At 65.3% G+C, this 18,236-nt stretch overlaps 2 protein-coding genes across 5 annotated transcripts in view; one reads left to right on the top strand and one right to left on the bottom strand.

Moving 5' to 3' along the window:
• CACNA1H (calcium voltage-gated channel subunit alpha1 H) overlaps positions 1 to 11,897 on the top strand; it is a 60,375-nt gene extending 48,478 nt beyond the window's left edge. For 2 of the 4 annotated variants that reach the window (XM_032425864.1, XM_032425867.1), the window contains 18 exons: positions 363 to 463; positions 568 to 691; positions 775 to 843; positions 946 to 1,130; positions 1,232 to 1,358; positions 1,514 to 1,639; positions 1,826 to 1,915; positions 2,113 to 2,305; positions 2,862 to 2,879; positions 4,250 to 4,401; positions 5,109 to 5,218; positions 5,371 to 5,504; positions 5,726 to 5,796; positions 6,970 to 7,048; positions 8,041 to 8,162; positions 8,272 to 8,689; positions 8,775 to 8,938; positions 9,523 to 11,897. In XM_032425864.1, coding sequence (XP_032281755.1) covers positions 363 to 463; positions 568 to 691; positions 775 to 843; positions 946 to 1,130; positions 1,232 to 1,358; positions 1,514 to 1,639; positions 1,826 to 1,915; positions 2,113 to 2,305; positions 2,862 to 2,879; positions 4,250 to 4,401; positions 5,109 to 5,218; positions 5,371 to 5,504; positions 5,726 to 5,796; positions 6,970 to 7,048; positions 8,041 to 8,162; positions 8,272 to 8,689; positions 8,775 to 8,938; positions 9,523 to 10,530 — 3,291 coding nt within the window. In that variant the 3' untranslated portion in view covers positions 10,531 to 11,897. The remainder of the gene's footprint in view (positions 1 to 362; positions 464 to 567; positions 692 to 774; positions 844 to 945; positions 1,131 to 1,231; positions 1,359 to 1,513; positions 1,640 to 1,825; positions 1,916 to 2,112; positions 2,306 to 2,861; positions 2,880 to 4,249; positions 4,402 to 5,108; positions 5,219 to 5,370; positions 5,505 to 5,725; positions 5,797 to 6,969; positions 7,049 to 8,040; positions 8,163 to 8,271; positions 8,690 to 8,774; positions 8,939 to 9,522) is intronic. The other 2 variants (XM_032425866.1, XM_032425865.1) reach the window with 2 other exon arrangements.
• Positions 11,898 to 15,546: 3,649 nt separating this feature from the next.
• On the bottom strand, positions 15,547 to 17,027 carry LOC116645584 (tryptase-like). The gene is made up of 5 exons (XM_032425912.1): positions 16,967 to 17,027; positions 16,632 to 16,803; positions 16,256 to 16,521; positions 15,931 to 16,094; positions 15,547 to 15,856 (listed from the first exon to the last, which is right to left on the bottom strand). The coding sequence occupies exons 1-5, from the start codon at positions 17,025 to 17,027 to the stop codon at positions 15,692 to 15,694; spliced, it is 828 nt and encodes a 275-aa protein (XP_032281803.1). The 3' UTR covers positions 15,547 to 15,691.
• Between the last annotated feature and the right edge of the window lie 1,209 nt (positions 17,028 to 18,236).

Below are 18,236 nucleotides of genomic sequence, written 5' to 3'. Positions count from 1 at the left end.
CAGGGGCGGGGGAGCAGGACAGGCTGAGCGGCACTTGTTACAGGCCACGTGGCCTTAGCTCATCCACGGGGAGCTCTAGAGCAGATTCACCCCAGGGTGGACCCAGCCTCTCGCCCAAGGGAGCTCCCCAGATGCAGAGGAGGGCAGGGCAGGGCTCCCTCAGAGAGGCACTCCCCTTGCCCAGGGCAGCTCTGCAGGATGGGGGTCGGCTTGGGGGGTGGTCTCCGTGGATTCCCCCTGTGGGTCTCTCTCAGTGCCCAGCTGGGGAGGATGAGGCTGGGACAGCTTGGACCCCAGAGGCAGCTGGATGGTGGCTGGCCTGGCCCAGAGGGGCCCTGAGGACCTGCACCCCTCTCCTCTAGAGTTGTTGCCTGCGCCTGCACAAGGTGCTGGAACCCTACAAGCCTGCGTGGTGTCGCAGCCGGGAGCCCTGGGCGCTGTACCTCTTCTCTCCGCAGAACAGGTGAGGGGCACAGCGGGTGGGGGCGGGCCTGCCTGGAGCCGACTCTGCCTCCTGGGTCAGTGTCCCCGCCCCCCGCGTCTCACTCGCCCCGCCCCACCGTCCAGGTTCCGGGTCTCCTGCCAGAAGATCATCGCTCACAAGATGTTCGATCATGTGGTCCTGGTCTTCATCTTCCTCAACTGCGTCACCATCGCCCTAGAGAGGCCCGACATCGACCCGGGCAGCACTGTGAGGCGCCCTTGCGGCCCAGGGGCCTGGGGGGGGCGGGGCCGCGGGGGGAGGCAGCCCCGCCCACCGCTCTGTGCTTGCAGGAGCGCGTCTTCCTCAGCGTTTCCAACTACATTTTCACGGCGATTTTCGTGGCCGAGATGATGGTGAAGGTACCAGCAGGCCCGGGAGGAACCCCGTCCCGCCCAGCAGCCCTTGCCGTCTGTGCTCATTCCCCCTACACACCTGGGCTCCCCCTCCTCTGCGCCTCCCAGGTGGTGGCCCTGGGCCTGGTCTCCGGGGAGCACGCCTACCTGCAGAGCAGCTGGAATGTGCTGGACGGGCTGCTGGTCCTGGTGTCCCTGGTCGACATCGTCGTAGCCATGGCCTCAGCCGGTGGCGCCAAGATCCTGGGCATCCTGCGTGTGCTGCGTCTGCTGCGGACGCTGCGGCCCCTGAGGTAGGCGGGGCGGGGCTGCGGTTCCGGGAGGCCGGGGGCGGGGGGGGGGCGGGGGGGGGCTGGGGGCTGCGATCAGGGACGGGCCTCTGCTCTGCGTCCAGGGTCATCAGCCGTGCTCCGGGCCTCAAGTTGGTGGTGGAGACTCTGATATCGTCACTCAGGCCCATCGGGAACATCGTGCTCATCTGCTGCGCCTTTTTCATCATCTTTGGCATCCTGGGGGTGCAGGTGCGTGCCCCGCTTGCCCACGGGTGGCCTGGCCGTGGCCCGGTGGTCTGTGGTCCACAGCAGCCCAGCAACCCGGAGACGGTCGTGCGGGGGCGGGTCTGGTGGGACGGGGGCACAGGACCGGGCCCGCGGGGTGACCTCCGTACCCTGGTCAGCTCTTCAAAGGGAAGTTTTACTACTGCGAAGGCGCTGACACCAGGAACATCTCCACCAAGGCTGAGTGCCAGGCCGCACGCTACCGCTGGGTGCGGCGCAAGTACAACTTCGACAACCTGGGCCAGGTGGGCGGGGCCGGGGGTGGGGGAGGGGCGGGTGGGGGAGGGGCGCAGGCGGGCCAGCATGCCCCCCTCCTCTGGGGAGCCGGAACCACGGGCATCAGTGGGGGTCATCAGCGGGGGTGGTGTGGTCTCTCCATGTCTCTGGGTGGAGACAGAGCTGCGGTGACCAGCCTTGTTCTGACCCCACAGGCGCTGATGTCCCTGTTTGTGCTGTCCTCCAAGGACGGCTGGGTGAACATCATGTACGACGGGCTGGACGCCGTGGGCATAGACCAGCAGGTACAGGGGGTGGTGGGGACCCACTGGTCTGTTTTCTGGGACGTCTCAAGGAACCTCTCCCCAGGAGGCTTGTTTGCAGCCTCAGAATTTCCAGCCGTCTCTCTCGGGGCCCCATCTCTAACCCCGGAGTGCATGCGCCACCCTTGGGAAGAAGGGCCAGGGGGGACGGGCACCCACGTGTCATTTGTATGCCGCAGCCCGTGCCCAACCACAACCCCTGGATGCTGCTGTACTTCATTTCCTTCCTGCTCATCGTCAGCTTTTTTGTGCTCAACATGTTCGTGGGCGTCGTGGTGGAGAATTTCCACAAGTGCCGGCAGCACCAGGAGGCCGAGGAGGCCCGGCGGCGCGAGGAGAAGCGGCAGCGGCGGCTGGAGCGAAAACGCAGGAGTAAGGCGCTCTCGGGGTGGTGGTGGGGGTGGGGGGAGTCGTCCCTTCCACCTGCGCGAGCCCCGTGCCTGTGGGACCTGGGTCCAGCAGAGAGGCAGGCTCCCGGCCCCAAGCCTGGCCCCGGCCTCCCTCGCCCACGGGTGTGGTGGGCACCCAGGCAGCACCTGTGTGTGCATGGCAGGCCTAGAGTCCCCTCCCAGATGGCCTGCACTGGGGTGTTCGGAGGGGGGGCCGGGGCAGGGGAGGGCCACACGGCAGGAGGCGCAGGGGTCTTCTGCCAAACAGCACAGGACGCGAACGAGACCCCCAGTTTTCACTGCCTGTGGCTATGGGGCAGATTCACGCCTGTGAGGGTTCTCACACCGCGGGAAGAGCAAGCAAAGCCGTCAGAGTTAGACAGGGTCTTAGAGAAGTCCCAGCTGGCTTGGGGGCAAGGAGGGCATCTGACGGGGGGGTGGGGGGGGCCTGCTAAGTGTCCCCACCCAGCCTGCCCCATGTGGAGTGTTCTCGCCCCACCCCCCCGAGGCCAGCTCAGACCATCTCCTTGTCTTTCCAGGCACTTTCCCCAGCCCAGGTATCTGCCCCCACCCCCGCCTTGCATGTCTCAGCCCTCCTGCTTCTGCCACCCAGCGCATGGGGCTGTGGGCTGGCCTGGCCTCGGTTCTTCCGTGGCTGCGTGGGGAGGGGTGGACCTTGCAGGCTGGTGCCAGGCCTGCTGGGGTCCCTTGCCGGGCGGGCCACGGGATGGCTGGGGGTGGGCACCAGGCTTCAGTGGGAGGGGAGAGGATTTGCTGGCTCACCTGCCCGGTGTCAGTGCTGCTGCCTCCAAGCTCGGGCCTGCCCCTCTGCCTGGCTGCGCGCATGGCTGATCCGCTGCATTCTGGGACACCTGCCCAGTTGCAGCTGCTCCGCATCCTCGGCACTGGCCTGACCTGACGGGCTGCCGGCCGCCGGCTTTACGAGCTGAGCCAAGTTCTTCAGTGATGCACGCCAGCCCAAGGGGCATGAGGGTCCCAGGGAGGGGTCGGTCCCCATCAGCCCCTGTCCTCCCAGGCCCTGGGCCAGCCAGCCAGGGCAGCCCTAGCTCTTGCCACCCTGGGCACTGCCTGTGTGGGGTTCTGTGGCCCAGGCGTGTTCCCGTGTCCAGTGGTGGCAGCTGTGCCCTCACCCAGTGCTCAATGGACTTTGACAAGCCCTAAAGGAGTTACTGCAGACAGAATGTTTAGTGCAGGCAGAACTGTTGGGGGGTGCAGGACCTCTCCAGGTCATGGCCATCGTCGTCAGATGGACCAGAGGTCCGGCAGAGCCTAGACAACAGGCAGTGGCCACTGGTCTCTTGGAGGACAAGGAGGGGAGACACTGTGGGCCTGGTGACCAGGGGTGGCTCATGTCCAGACTGAGATGGAGCCGGGGGCGGGCCCCCTGCCCTGCGACCACTGGGGCTGGGGACAGGACTGGCCCTGCCTCCAGGAAGGCCCCCATCTGCTCAGTCTTCATCCTCAACGTGTCTGCGCCCTGCCGTGAGCCCAGGAGAGTGGACCACAAGGGCCAGCTCGGGAGCCCCTGGCAGGGTGGGGACCGAGCAGGGCCCAGGTGGGGTCTCAGCTGCCTGGCCCGTGCCTAGCACCTGCCCTGGGGCCAGGGCCCCCAGGAGATCAGATGGCGACCTGCTCCTGAGACCCACTCCTGCCCCGCCCCCCAGCCTGTGGTCCCAGCCAGCAACAGGAGCTGGACTCCCTGGGAGCCGCTTCCTTCGTAGAAGGGGTCCCCCTTCCTGGGAGAAATTTTTTCCTCCAGGCTCAGGTGAACGCCCCGTGTCTGAGCCCAGGGCCCTCCCCCAGCAGTCCCCGCACTGCAGCCTCCCGGCAGACAAGCAGGGACATCCCAGTGCCACCAGGGCGCAGGCAGCCCCCACCCCAGCTCACGGACACCCTCTCCCTGCAGAGGCCCAGCGCCGGCCCTACTACGCCGACTACTCGCCCACCCGCCGCTCCATCCACTCGCTGTGCACCAGCCACTATCTTGACCTCTTTATCACCTTCATCATCGGGGTCAACGTCATCACCATGTCCATGGAACACTACAACCAGCCCAAGGTGGGGCTCGGCCCCTGGAGATGCCCGCCCAGCCTGCCTCCAGGACGGGCCACGGGGACACAAGCCCTGGGGCAGGGAGGGGGTGGGCCTAGGTGGGGTTTGGCGCTCAGTGGGGTGGCCTGGATCAGAGCTGGGGTGTACTGGGTCTGCAGCTTGGTCCGAGCCCTCCCTGGGGTTTACAGGGTACGTGAAGCTGTGGTTTGAGCAAAGCGTCCTTTTTTTAAAACCGGTTGAAACTCCGAGGGCCCCCTACCCTGGAGCACCCTCCCCACAGTGGTTCAGTCTGGAAACACTGGCTGTGGGAACATCTGTGAGTCCAGCTGCCCAGGAGCAAGCTGGGCAGGGGGCGGTCAGGTGTAAGGTGGTCAGCTTTTTATTTTCCCCCTGTTGTATCTGTGTCCCCATCGTGTTTTGAAAAAGGGACGCCCCTCTCCCCCAGCAGAGGAAGGGAGTGGTCTCTGCTGGGTCTGGCGTGGCCCCGCCCCAGGTTGTGGGTGGGGGCCCGGTCAAGGTGGGGCCGGGGGTCTGCGCTGGGAGCAGTAGGTGTCCCCCACGTGAGGGCTCAGAACACCACAAGGGTACCTCTAGGCCGCACCTCAGAGGCCTGGCCCAGCCCCACATGCAGAGGGGAGGTGGGGTGGGCTGACCAGGACACAGGCGCTGCAGGCCGGGAGTCTCCGTCCGCAGCCCTGACACTCTGCTCGCAGTCGCTGGACGAGGCTCTCAAGTACTGCAACTACGTGTTCACCATCGTCTTCGTCTTTGAGGCCGTGCTGAAGCTCGTGGCTTTCGGGTTCCGGAGGTTTTTCAAGGACAGGTGTGTGGGGCGGGCGCCAGGGCCTGGAGAACCCTCGGGGCGGGGCCTCCTGAGAGCCACAGCCCTCCTCCCCCTGGCCGGCCGGAGTCGTGGCGAGGGATGCGCCCAGGGCACAGGATGGAGGTGCTCAGCCCACCCACCACCTGCCCCAGGTGGAATCAGCTGGACCTGGCCATCGTGCTGCTGTCCATCATGGGCATCACATTGGAGGAGATCGAGATGAACGCAGCTCTGCCCATCAACCCCACCATCATCCGCATCATGCGCGTGCTCCGCATCGCCCGCGGTAGGCGGCCCGCCTGTCCTTCCCCGCTGCCCCGAGGCTGGTGGAGGGCCCTGCTGCTGGGCTTCACGGCCCAGGCCCGGCATCCTTCTTCCGCTGCCTGGGGACCATGTGGGGGATGGGGAGTGTAAGGGATGGGGGTGGCCCACGGTCTCCCCCAGCAAAGAAGGGTTGGACCGGCCCAGGCCCCACGCCCCCTACTGATGCTTGGCTTCTGGCCCTAGTGCTGAAGCTGCTCAAGATGGCCACAGGCATGCGGGCTCTGCTGGACACGGTGGTTCAAGCCCTGCCCCAGGTAGGTCAGCAGCCCCGCCCCGGTCCAGCGTCATTGCCCCGAGGGCGCACATTACAGATGCCCCTAGGAGCACAAGGCGCGGGAGGGCCTCACTGGGTCGTTCGCTCACATAGTCCTCGGTCTTGTGAAAACTGCGGTAATCAGCCCGCATGTGCGGGGAGTAACTCAGTTGCGCGGGCAGAGAAGGGCCGGGCGCTTTCTGGGTCTTGGCCTCTGTGGGGAAGGCTGGAAACCAGTGCCCCCTCCCCCATCCAGTTCTGGATGTGGTGGGCAGAGGACTTGGCCCCGATGGGCTTGTCGGAGTTCAGGGGACCACGTGTTGGCCACGGGTCCCACTCCTCTTTGGAGCCAACTCAGGCCCTGCGTCCTCACTTCTTGCACTTATGGCCCCGATCCTAATCCTCTGTGGCCTCTTCAGCTGAAAGAGACCCATGGTCCCATTTATACTGTACCCAGTTCCTCTGCCAACCCGCCCAGCCATCTGTCCATCCATCTACCCTTGTGTCCATCTGTCCGTGCATCCAGCCCTGCTAGCCGGTCGTCTGTCCCCTGTCCAGCCACTCGCTCACGCCCACACACCTCACACCCTCCCCCCTTCAGTTGGCCCTCACCGGTCCCCTCAGCAGCCCCCTCAGCCCAGGTCTGTGGGAGCGGCAGGCGGGGAGGAGTCGGGGGACAGGTGCTGGAGAGGCAGGGTCACGGGAGGCACATGAGGATGGGGCGCCCCGCCGAGTGCAGCAAGAGGACAGGCTGGAAGAGCCATGAGCAAGCAGGGGGCAGGGTCCCCGCTTCGTCTGCACCCATGGGGTCCCCGAGGCTGGAGGCAGGCCCCGTGCAGAGTCCACCGGGGCCCCCGGGACGCCCCTGGGGCTCTGAAGAGCAGAGTAGCTGCCGGCAGTGGGGTCTGCGGCCCAGGGTGCAGGGGGGGTGTGAGGAGAGCAGGGACAGAGGTGGGGGTGCGGGGGGGCTTTGGGTGTCGGACGGGACAGGAGCCCCTGGGAGTCACAGCTCCAGCGCCTGGGGGGATGGGTCCAGAACAGGGCTCCAAGGCAGTGTCTGGGAGCCCATGGGGAATGTGGGTGAGGGCAGCGAGGTGGGGTGCCAGGTGCCAAGTGCCCAGCGGGTGGGGGCTGAGGCGGCCCCTGATCTCATTCTGCTTCTTTCCTTGTGTAGGTAGGGAACCTCGGCCTACTTTTCATGCTCCTGTTTTTTATCTATGCTGCCCTGGGGGTGGAGCTGTTTGGGAGGCTCGGTGAGTGTGCACAGCCTCGCCCACGCGCATGAGGCCCTTGGGGCGCCGGCCAGGCAGACGCGGGGCGTGGGCCTCCTGCCACATCCTCCCCTGGCCCAGCCCCCATCAGCCCTTCACTGCCCAAGAGCAGCATGGATGGCAGACACACACGGGAGCATCTGCACATGTGCACGCACGCACACACACACGGGCTCACGCCCCAGCTGGGGGCACAGAGCCGCACCTGAGCACGAGAAGTACGCACCGGCCATATGCACCCACAAACCCGTGCACGAGTCTCCCTAAGCTTCATGTGCTCCCCCGCCTCCTAATTGTCCTAATTGTTACTAAGGGTGTCCCTCATCTCTCAGGCCTAAGGCTCTGGGCAGGGAGCCGGTGGGGCTTCTGTGACCACCCGGCCCCTGCGGGATCTCCTGAGCACCTGGTCTAACTGAGCAGCCCCCAGGGCGGGCCTGCCCATGAGGTGGCTGACGAGGCTCTCCCAGCTCAGGTCTGCCCAGAGCTCAGCAGCTGGTGCCCCAGACCCCAGGCCCAACGAATCCTGGCCTGGCCCGTCATTCACCGTGCCTCCTACTCCAAGGCAGCCCTGTCTTGCTGTTGAGGTCTGAGGGCGTGCTGACCCCACAGGCAGGCCTGGGGAGCATGGGTGCTATCTGCTGGGGCTGAGCCAGAACCGGCTGCCACGGTGGGCTTGGCCTGTGTACCCACAGAGACCGTGTCCATCTGGAAAGCCCCAGGTCTGAGGCCAGGGCTCCAGGCCAGGCCCAGAGGCAGCCTCCGTGGCTGCGAGAGGAGCAGTCCTGTCCCCACCCCACACCCACCTCGAAAGGACACGGTCCTGACAGAGGCCAGGGCCCTTTACCCCAGGAGAGCAGAACCTTCTCCCCGGGGTAGGGCAGGGCCCACAGTGGGTCAGCGTGGTCCCCGGGGCCCGGGGAGTGCACCGCCTCTGCCGCGCCCGCGGGCTGACTGGGCGAGGGTCTCCCCGGCAGAGTGCAGTGAGGACAACCCCTGTGAGGGCCTGAGCCGGCACGCCACCTTCTCCAACTTTGGCATGGCGTTTCTCACGCTGTTCCGCGTGTCCACGGGGGACAACTGGAACGGGATCATGAAGGTACCAGCCCGAGCCCGGCGGCAGCCCCCCCACCAGCGGGCACCCCACACGGGTGGGCAGGGAGGCGGGGCGCCCAACGCCGCCCTTCAGCCGCCCGCCCTGCCCTCAGGACACGCTGCGGGAGTGTGCCCGCGAGGACAAGCACTGTCTCAGCTACCTGCCCGCTATCTCCCCCATCTACTTCGTCACCTTCGTGCTGGTGGCCCAGTTCGTGCTGGTCAACGTGGTGGTGGCCGTGCTCATGAAGCACCTGGAGGAGAGCAACAAGGAGGCCCGCGAAGACGCCGAGCTGGACGCCGAGCTGGAGCTGGAGGTGGCACAGGGGCCGCCCGCCTGCCCCCGGCCCGCGGCCCAGCACAGCCCAGACGCCCCCGGCCTGCTGGTGGTGCGCAAGGTGTCGGTGTCCAGGATGCTGTCCCTGCCCAATGACAGTTACATGTTCCGGCCTGTGGCGCCTGCCTCGGCCCCACACCCCCGCCCGCTGCGGGAAGTGGACGTGGAGACGTGCTCGGGCGCGGCCGCCACAGGTACGGCCCCTCCAGGTGGCCCGGGGACTGGGGCAGGCCTCAGGTAGGGTAGTGGCCGCTGAGGGCACCTGCTTTCCTGCCCCAGGCCCAGCGACCTCCGCACACTCCCCGCCCGTGGAGCCCTGCACCTCTCTCCAGGTCCCCTCGGCGGCCATGCTCTCCCCAGCCAGGGATGGCGACACCCTCCATGCCCTGTCCCCTCGGGGCGCAGCCCGCTCCCCCAGCCTCAGCCGGCTGCTTTGCAGACAGGTAGGAGAAGCTGCCCCAGTCCTGCAGCCCAGGCCTGGGGGTTCTTCTGTTGTTCCCCCCCGACCATGTGAAGGGTGAGGGACAGGGACACCAGAGAGGAGAGTAGGAACATGTCCCTGGAGCCTGAGACAAAGTGCAGGGCCCTGGGGACCACACCTCCTCAGGCGGCAGCCTCAGTGCCTTGCAGCACCCTGAGCCTTGCCTGCACCCACAGACCTCCCTCCAGCCCCACAGCCTCGGACCCTCTTCCTCTCCCCGACCCCTGTCCTTGGGGTGGTGGTGGGCAGGGTGAGGCTCTGCCCACAGGAGTTCAGGCCCTCTGTCCTCACCGTCCCACGGCACGACCAGCGCTGGTAGTGAGCACCTGGCAGGCTGGTCCTGAGAGGTGTATTCGGCACAGGCGGGGCTGGGGCACAGAGCATCCCGCCCAGTGGCTCCCAGCCACATCTCAACCTGATCCCTAGGCTCGGGGGTCATAAGTCCAATCTGGGGCTTCTCTGGGGAGCGCCGTTCCTGCATCCCTGGCTACCGACTGGGTTCTGCCTGGCCTCGTTCCTCATCGGATCCTGGGTCCTTCCTTGCAGGAGGCCATGCGCACCGACTCGCAGGAAGGGCATGTTGATGGCCCCAGGGACAGCGGCCCGGGCTGGGGCGAGCCTGGCAGGAAGACCCCTGTGAGGCAAGCGTCCCTGGGGGCCTCCATACGGTCCCCACCCCGGTCCCCGCGGCCCAGCAGTATCCGCACCCGCAAGCACGCTTTCGGGCAGCGCTGTGTCTCTGGCAGGCCACCGGCCCCAGGAGGGGAGGAGGCTGAGACCCCGGATCCTGCCGACGAGGAGGTCAGCCATATCACCAGCTCGGCCCTGAGCCCCGCAGCCTCGCCCGCTGCCCGAGGAGGGGGAGGCAGTGACCCGGACCTGCGGAGGTTCTACAGCGTGGACACCCAGGGCTTCCTGGACAAGCCCGGCCAGGCAGATGAGCAGAGGCGGTCCTCCGGGGAGCAGGGGGGCGGGGATGGCCACCTGGAGGCCAGGGAGGCAAAGGCTCGGGCCCCGGAGGCCGAGCCAGCCTTGGGGGCACGCAGGAAGAAGAAGATGAGCCCGCCCTGCATCTCCATAGACCCCCCCGTGGAGGACGAGGGCACAGCCCGGGCCCCAGTGGCCGAGGGCAGCAGCACCACTCTGCGGCGGCGGACCCCGTCCTGTGAGGCCATGCCACACAGGGACTCCCTGGAGCCCGTGGAGGGGGCAGGGGTGGACCCTGCCGCCAGGGGGGAGCGTCGGGCCCAGGCCCCCTGCCGTGCAGAACACCTGACCGTCCCCAACTTTGCCTTTGAGCCGCTGGATGCGGGGGGCCCTGGTGGAGACCCGTTTTCAGACGGTGGCCATAGTGTGGCCCCAGAACCCAGGGCTTCCTTCTCAGGGGCCACGGTGCCTCCTGAACCCCACAAAACAGAGCCTCCTGTGCCCTCCAGCGACCCCCCAGAGAAGGGGCGGGGGCTGCACCTCAAAGTCCTCCAGAGCCCCCCAAAGAAAGCAGGGTCTCCCCCAGCCACCCCCACCCCGGGTAACAGTGTAAACAGGCCCGTGTAGCTCAGGGCATGGTGCCACACAGGTTTTAGCAGTGGGATTGGGGTGCACCCAGCAGGGTGGCAGCCCCGGGCAGGGCTGTGCGTAGACCCCAGTGCGGGCCCTGCCGCGGCAGAGAGGCCCGCGAGGCTGTCCGCCCAGGGAGGGAGGCGGACACTGGGTCTGGGCAAAGCAGAACAGGGAGGAGCCCCTCAGCCTACGAGCCTCCATCTGGTGGATTCAGGTTTGGGTTTTTCTGAGTTTCGTCACCGTGGTCTGAGGCCGTGCCAGCGCCCGGTCAGGGGTCCCCTGACAGCCGCTGTGTCCCCACAACAGGGATCAGGAAACGACCAGAAGGAGGCAGTCCGAGGCTACCCAGCAGAGCCCTGTTCTCACGCCCACTTACTTTTCTAGGGAACACGTGCTTGGGGCCACCTGTGCCCTCCTGGGTGGCAGCTTGGTCCCGGAGGCCGCCACAGCCACGCTCACTGTCCCTCAGTCTGAGTTCTCACCTGTCCGTCCCCACTCCTTGTCACTGTCTCCCCAGCTCCCTTCTGGGCCCACGCCCCACCATTCTGCCCTCGGGTATTCCAGACGCGCCCGCGTCGCAGGGGCGTGGGGTCTGTGCAATAAAGTCCCCCGCCGCTGCCGGCGGCCCCGCCTGCGCCCGGGCAGAGCGGTGCCCGCCGATGCCCCTGCGTTTCATGGACCTTTCTTTTATAAATTCAGGTTAAACGTTGCAATAATCTGATACAGGAAATTTGGCTTCTTAAGGGAAGGGGCAGCAGGGGTGGGGGGCCAAGGAAAGCAGAATAAATACTAACTTATTTAAGAAATGCGTTGGATTACCACCGGCAGGATCCGTATCCCCGCATGGGAGCATGGCCAGCCTGTTGCCTTGCCAAGAGCAGGGCTGGGTGATGTGGGCCTGCGGCCAGCTCCGGCACAAGCCCTGGGGTCCCTGCAGAGGCTCGGCCTGTCCCCTCTGGTGGCCGAGGGAGGAGCCAAGTTCACAGCCCTGACCTTTGACCAGCCGGGTGCCCTGCTGCCCTCTCGGGGCCCAGGGCTCGTGCGAGGCATGAGAGCAGGTACAGATGGGCCCGGACAGGGTAGAACTTGGGATCCCTTGAGAGTCCCACCGGCGATGGCTGTGACCATGCTGGCTGGTGGTCAAGCCCAATGCAGACCAGCTCCAGGTTGGGGTCCAGGCCCTTCCCATGGCAGGAGCCCGCCGTGGCCTACCATAGCCTCCTCAGGGGTGGTCTGAGTTGTGGGAAGCCCCACCTGGCTGAGGCCAGAGCCCCTCTGCTCTGACCCCGGTGGGCAGGGCAAACACCAAGGCCTCCAGGGTCTCTCTCTCATCTCAGCCCCCAGGTTCACCCCAATCTCTCTCGGCCCACAGCTTCCCTGGGGCCGGGGTGTCCAGCTGAGGGGCTCAGCTCCATGATTGATTGGAAAAGTGACCCTAGCTGGAGGTCCACAGAATTTGCAGATGCCCCCTGCCCTCCCCCCAGCCGCTCACTGGGTCCCCCACCAGGCACAACCAGCTGAGCAGACCAGTGTCCCAGGTCCATGATGTCTGTATCCTGCAGGGTTGGGGGGCTGCCCTGAGCCCTGCATGTGCTTGGTCTGAGGTGGGTCAGGGAGGGCCGTACACCTGCTGCACAGGGCAGGAGGGCGCAGGATGGAGGGGGTGCTGAGGGGCAGGCCCCACCTGCTTCTGCGCACCCCAAAGATGGGCCTTACCTCCCTTTGTCCCCCCCCATGCATCCTGTCATCTGGTGATAAGTGGCCGGCTCAGGGACACACAGACCACAGCAGGACCAGGTCAGATCCAAGGTGCCCTGTGGACAAACCCACGTTTTCTCCTCACCCGGGCAGGGGTGGGGATCAGTGCACCCCACTTCCAGGAAGCCATCCCCAGACTCCCCGTCCCCACACCCAGCCTGTGTTCCTGTGGTCTCCACCACAGATCAGATGGGCACAGTGCCCAGCTGTCCGGCTCAGGTCAGGCCCTTCCTAACCGTCGTCTGTGTGGCCGGGGCCTCATGACCGAGCCGATTAGGGGCCCTGGGAGGGGCTGGACTTGCCTGCACCCATCCCCAGCTCCCTGCCCAGCTCCAGGTCACAGGCCAGGTGGGAAGGTCCCTCTGAGACCCTCCAGGTCAGCGATCCCCTCTTAGAGGTGGGGAAACTGGGGCACGGGGTGGTTGTGTGACGATCTTCCAGGATGTGGCTTCTCGGATGTCTCCCTCCTGCCGGGAGCTGAGGCTCAAAAGGCGTGTTGAGCGTTTGTCCTGATGAAGGACAACAGTGGCGTGGTCTCCGTGCGCAGGGTCTGTGCTGAGCCTACAACGGCCCCACACCTGGAGGGTGGGCCTCGGGGAAGGGGGACCTGCCCCTGTCAGCCTGGTTGGGGTGGCAGCAGTGTTGGGCCCAAGCCGCCCCTCTTGGAGCCCAGGGGCCCTGATGTCACCCAGTGTCGGGGAGCAGGGCAGGTCTGGAGAAGCCCAGCCCCTGACTCCTGAACCCCTAATGTCATCCCGAGGTCAGGGCCCTCACCTGTCCTGGCTCAGTTTGCCTCCCCTAGTGGGGACCCTTCTCCCCACCTGTACCCCCTCACTCAGCTCCCGAGGGGTGTCCTGTGCCAAGGTGCCCTCCTCCCCTGGCCCTGGAGATACCCTCCCATTCCGGCGGGGTCTCCTATTGCCCAGTGAAGGTAGTGGGAGGGTCGACCCCCCAGGTCTGCTCGGTCTCAGCCTGCCCCCGCGGAGGGCGGCCTGGCTTACCTGATACAAGGTCTCTCGCCTTCCCCTGCTTGAGTGGGGCTGAGTTCCTCAGCTCCCTGGGCCAGATAGGGGAAGCCGGAGGGTCTGAGGCCCCCTCCCCACTCCCCAGGTTGGGACCTTCACCCACATCTCAAGGAATCCAGGGGCTTCCAGATCTCGTCCCTTGGTCTCTCCCCTGCACGACATGCTCTTAAAGTCTAAGTGTAGGGGCGCCTGGGGGTGCAGGAGGTTGAGCCCCCGACCCTTGGTTTCGGCTCAAGTTGTGATCTCAGGGTGGTGAGATTGAGCTCCAGGACAGCTCCACACTCAGCGGGGAGTCTGCTGGAGCGCCTCCCTCTCCCTCTGCCCTTCCCCCACTCATTCTCTCTCTCTTTCTCTCTCTCTCTCTCTCTCTCTCAAATAAATAAGTCTTAAAAAAAAAAAAGGCTTGAGTGTACGTATATGAGGCTGGCATCGAGGGAGTGTGACCCCAAGGGGGTGAGGTGGCAGGGAGGGGGGAGAAGGAGGGAGGTTTCCAGGTTTTTACCTTTCATGGTCTTAGGATGGGCATGTATAACAGCTGTCATTAAAGAAATCAAAGCTAAAAAGGGAAAACGAAGAGGTTGAGCACGTCGTCTGTCATGGTGGTTACATCAGAGTGGGGGCTCTGTGGGTGTCAGACCACGCAGACCAGGCCCCACTGCCTCTCCGTGTCCTGGGATGGCTCCCGGTGCCCCTCTGTCCCCCGGCACCCCCATCCCCTGCACCTCTGTGTCCCGCACCCGGAGCAGGCTGCAGGAACAGAAGTGAGGGCTGGAGAAGGAAGCTGCTGGATCATTTCAGAATCTCCCCTGCTAAGGACAGGGGTCATTTCTAGAGACTCCGTAGATTAAATGTGTATCTTTGCATCTGACAAGTGGGAGGAGAGAGGCGAATGTTGATCTAGAAAGTTCTGGCCTGAAGAGCCCAGAAAACTCCCAAAAAGTTGGTGTTGATTTAGTTCTCCGTACATTCATGTGCGTAATTGTGTCTAAACAGAAAAGCTGAGGGCCGGGAGAACACGGACTTCCAAAGACAAAGGTTAGCACCCTACTTTATAGGAGGACCCAAAAATGAACGAAGAGCCTGCAACTCAGAATTACTCAGTTGGCGAAGGACAGTTTGCACAAGTGGCTGTCAATTCCCGGTGGGTCTGGAGGGCAGCACTCCGCCTGGGGCGGGCCGGCCAGTGGCAGTCCCCGTCGGGCAGACCTGGCTTCCGGGAAACAGGCTGCGTGGCTGCCAGGAGCCTGAGGAGCTGCCGCCACGCAGTCCTGCGTGCTAAGAAGCAATCCTGAGTGGGAGGCAGCTCAACATAGGAAACACGCCTGCGTGTCACCCTAGAACATCCATAGATGGATTGTGTGCCGGGGAGGGGGAGGGGCTCAGATGTCCCTGTGCTGCACGTGGACAGCCTTCCCCTCCCCCGCCGAGGGCAAGGGCTCCATCTGTCGAAGGGACTCCCGTCACCCGAACTCATGAAAATACAAACTACACATTGAATGAGACGCCACCACCCAGTCCAGCTTGGAGGTCTGCAGGGTGGGGTGGAACGGGCGCTCTCCCCTCCACTGTGGGGGGGTGGGGGGGGTGTGTGTGAAAGCCCGTGGCCTCGTCTAGAGAGTGAAGGACGCGCAGGCCCCAGACCGCAGCAGCCACCAACCCGCACACGCCGCAGACACTGAGGGGTGGGCACAGGAATGACCACAGCCACCTGGTCCTAAGACCCCGAACACAGCCCGAGCGGGCACGGCAGGAGTGGGCGGGACCGTGACACATGACCGTGTGAGGGGAAAGCGAGGCTCCAGGGGGCATCACGCTCGATGACACTCAGCCAAAGGTGAGCATGAGCCCCAACGCCCCACCTTCCCCGTGGATGCGCGGTGTCAGCGGGGGGATGACGGTGCGCGGGAGGAGGGGGGACGGGGTGTTGGGGCGGTGCCCACTCTCAACCCCATCGCAGTGCCTGGGTGTCCCTAGAAACATCTTTTCAATGGTCCGCACTGCTCTCCCCGTCCCAAATGCATGATGTCACTCCCCAGGAGAAGGAAGCCATGAGCTGAGAATGGGCTCTTGTCTGAGGGGCTGGGCAGGGGGCATCTCACAGCAACCCCCCACCCCGTGCTCAGGCCCCACGGTGACGGCAGCTACACCAGGCTGTACCCTGGACCCCTTCCCTGTCCCTCGGTGACCCGCACAGCCAGAGCCGCAGTGACAACCATGTCTACTTCCATGCGCTTTAATGAGGATCCGCGGCCACCGGGGCTCCCCGGACAGGGCATGGGGAAGGTGGGCAGAAGGACACCGCCTGCCAGTGTTGTGGGACAGTAGTGGGCTTTCTTCCCCGCCAATCCAGGTGGCAGCTCCAGGGCCTGGGCTCAGGGCTCTTCGGGAACATACTGGCGGATCCAGTCCAGGTAGTAGGTGACCCGGGTGTAGATGCCGGGCCTGTTGGGCTGAGCACAGCCGTCGCCCCAGCTGACCACGCCTGCCTGCAGCCAGGTGCCCCTCACCTTGCAGACCAGGGGCCCTCCGGAGTCGCCCTGGAGAGGGGACAGGTCAGTGGGGGCACAGGAGGCGGGGTGGGCGGGGGCTGAGGGGGTAGGTGCAGGCCCACCTGGCAGGAGTCCTTCTTCCTGTTCCCAGCGCACAGCATGTCCTCACGGATGATCTGTATCTTGTCCCCCGTGTTGAGGCCAAGATGGTACTGCATGTCACAAATGCTGTTTTCCACAATGGGCACCTTCACCTGCTTCAAGGGGAACGGCGGTGGGAGGGGCGCTGGGGAGAGGGCGAGCACACGACGTCAGGAGGGAAAGCCACTCGTGCCCTGAGCGGGCCGCTGGGGACCCTGACCCGCCCCGGGGGGGGTCCCAGAGGCTGGGTCAGAGATGTGACCCACCCCTGCTCACCCCAGCCCTCCTGCTGGCCCTGATGCTCACTTCCACTGTTCACATCCCCCCAGCCTGTCACCCAGCATGGCGTCCCCGTGGGGAAGGTCTCCGACGCAGAGGGCAGGGTGACCAGCTGGACGTGGGGGGAGATGTTGACAGGGTCCTCAAGCTCCAGCAGGGCAATATCTGCCCCGTTCTCGATTATGTAGTAGTCGGGGTGCATGATGACCCGGTTGACGGGCAGCAACCTGTCCTGGTAGTAGAGGTGCTGCTCCCTCAGCTGCACCCTGATTTCTGAAGGATACGTGACGGCCCTGGGGAGAGCAGGCGGCCACTCAGGGGGCCTGAGCAGGCTGCTGGCCCCCCGGACATGTGGGTAGAGCCCCAGCCCCACCCGGCCCCACCAGGCCCCAGGGCCACTCACGGTCCCATGCAGTGCGCTGCAGTCAGCACCCACTGTGGGTGGATGAGGGAGCCCCCACAGATGTGCTTCCAGTACCCGTGGTGGACTCTCAGGCTCACCTGCCAGGGCCACCTGTTCCCAGGGGCTTCCTGGCCCCCTACGATGCCCATTCGCTCCAGCGCCTGGCCTGAAGCTGGGGTCAGAAGCGCCTTTAGCACAGGGCACAGCCTGGCCCCGGGCTCAGCTGTTCCCTGTGCCCCCACGACCCCGGGCTTCTCGGCACCCGTCCACCCAATCATCACGGGGCATGTAGGGTGAGGGGGCAGGGACAGGGCTGGACCACGGTCAGGACTCACCAGGGGACGCGAGGACCAGGCTCCCCAGGAGGGGCAGCACCAGCACCGGCAGACTCAGCATCTGAAAGGAGCAACGTGGGGGGGCAGCAGGGCCAGGCTGGGGGTCTGCAGGGTACAGCATGCAGATGGAGTGGGGCCCCCCAGGATCAGGGCGTCAGTCAAGGCCTGGGGGTCTGGGTTTCGATGCCCTGGATCTGGGGCTCCTCTGCTCTGCTCCACAGCAACACCCAGATGTTGGGTTCTCGGGGTGTGGGGCTTATCTTGGCCGACCACTGCTGCTATGAACCCAGCCCACTCTCCCCTGCCCATTTATCCTTCCTGGCCAGGAGGCGGTCAGAGGAGGGGCCTTGCGTCCTCCAATCCAGAGTGAAGGAAGTGGATGATTCAGATGAAGGTCGTCGTACGACATGTGTCCCCACCACCCAGACACCCATCTGGGTGTCCACAGGCCCCAAGGGTGGGCATACAGCCAAGCAGAGGACGAGTCAGCCCCCGCTCCGAGGGGGGCGTGGCTTCCTAGGCTCTGGATGGCTAAGATGCCTACCAGTCTGCATGCAGTGGCTGCCGGCTCCCCTCTGTGGATCGGGGCTCCCACGTCTTGCCTAGACTGGGAACGGGGTGTTTGAGTGTCCCTCCCTTTCTCGGCAGGCTGATCCCTGGCCCTGAGGCAGCTCTCCTTCCAGGTACGCCTCTCCTCTGCCCAGATGTAGAACGAGGATGCCCTCAGGAGGCCTTCAGGTATGGCTGCACCCAGGGACAGTGGTGCTGTCCTCACTATGTGACCTGTTTCCCCCAGGGAAGTTCATGTCCGTGGGCTACCCTCAGAGGAGCAGGGAGGCGCCCAGGGACAGTGTCCCCCTCCCCACATCTCTGCATGTCCTCTGCATCTTCCCTTCCAGGGCGGGGCTGACATGCACCCCCCAAATCACACGAGGAAACTGCCTTGGGCAGGACCAAGCCAAGTGCCTCCACACAGGAAAGGGCCCTGCTGTCCCCACCCGGGATGGCAGGCCCGATTCCTTGGGGACCCCACAACACCCGCCCCTGGCTGTTACTGAGCAGCTCTTAGTAGGGTGGCCATCTCAGTGCCATCAGTGGTGGGGGGGCAGATGGAAGTGACAAGGAGATAACCACCCCCTGGACGCTGCCCCCACCAGACTCCACAGCCAGGGCCTCCCGCCCCACCTGTCCACCTGCCCACCTCCTCCCTCTCCCCTGGGCCTACTGGTCACCGGGGCCTCCTGCCCACCTCCCCACCTCACGGCCCCCG

This window comes from Phoca vitulina, unplaced genomic scaffold (assembly GCF_004348235.1).
Source record: "Phoca vitulina isolate PV1807 unplaced genomic scaffold, GSC_HSeal_1.0 scaffold33, whole genome shotgun sequence".
Taxonomy (NCBI): domain Eukaryota; kingdom Metazoa; phylum Chordata; class Mammalia; order Carnivora; family Phocidae; genus Phoca; species Phoca vitulina.
This window is presented reverse-complemented; position numbering and strand designations above follow the sequence as displayed.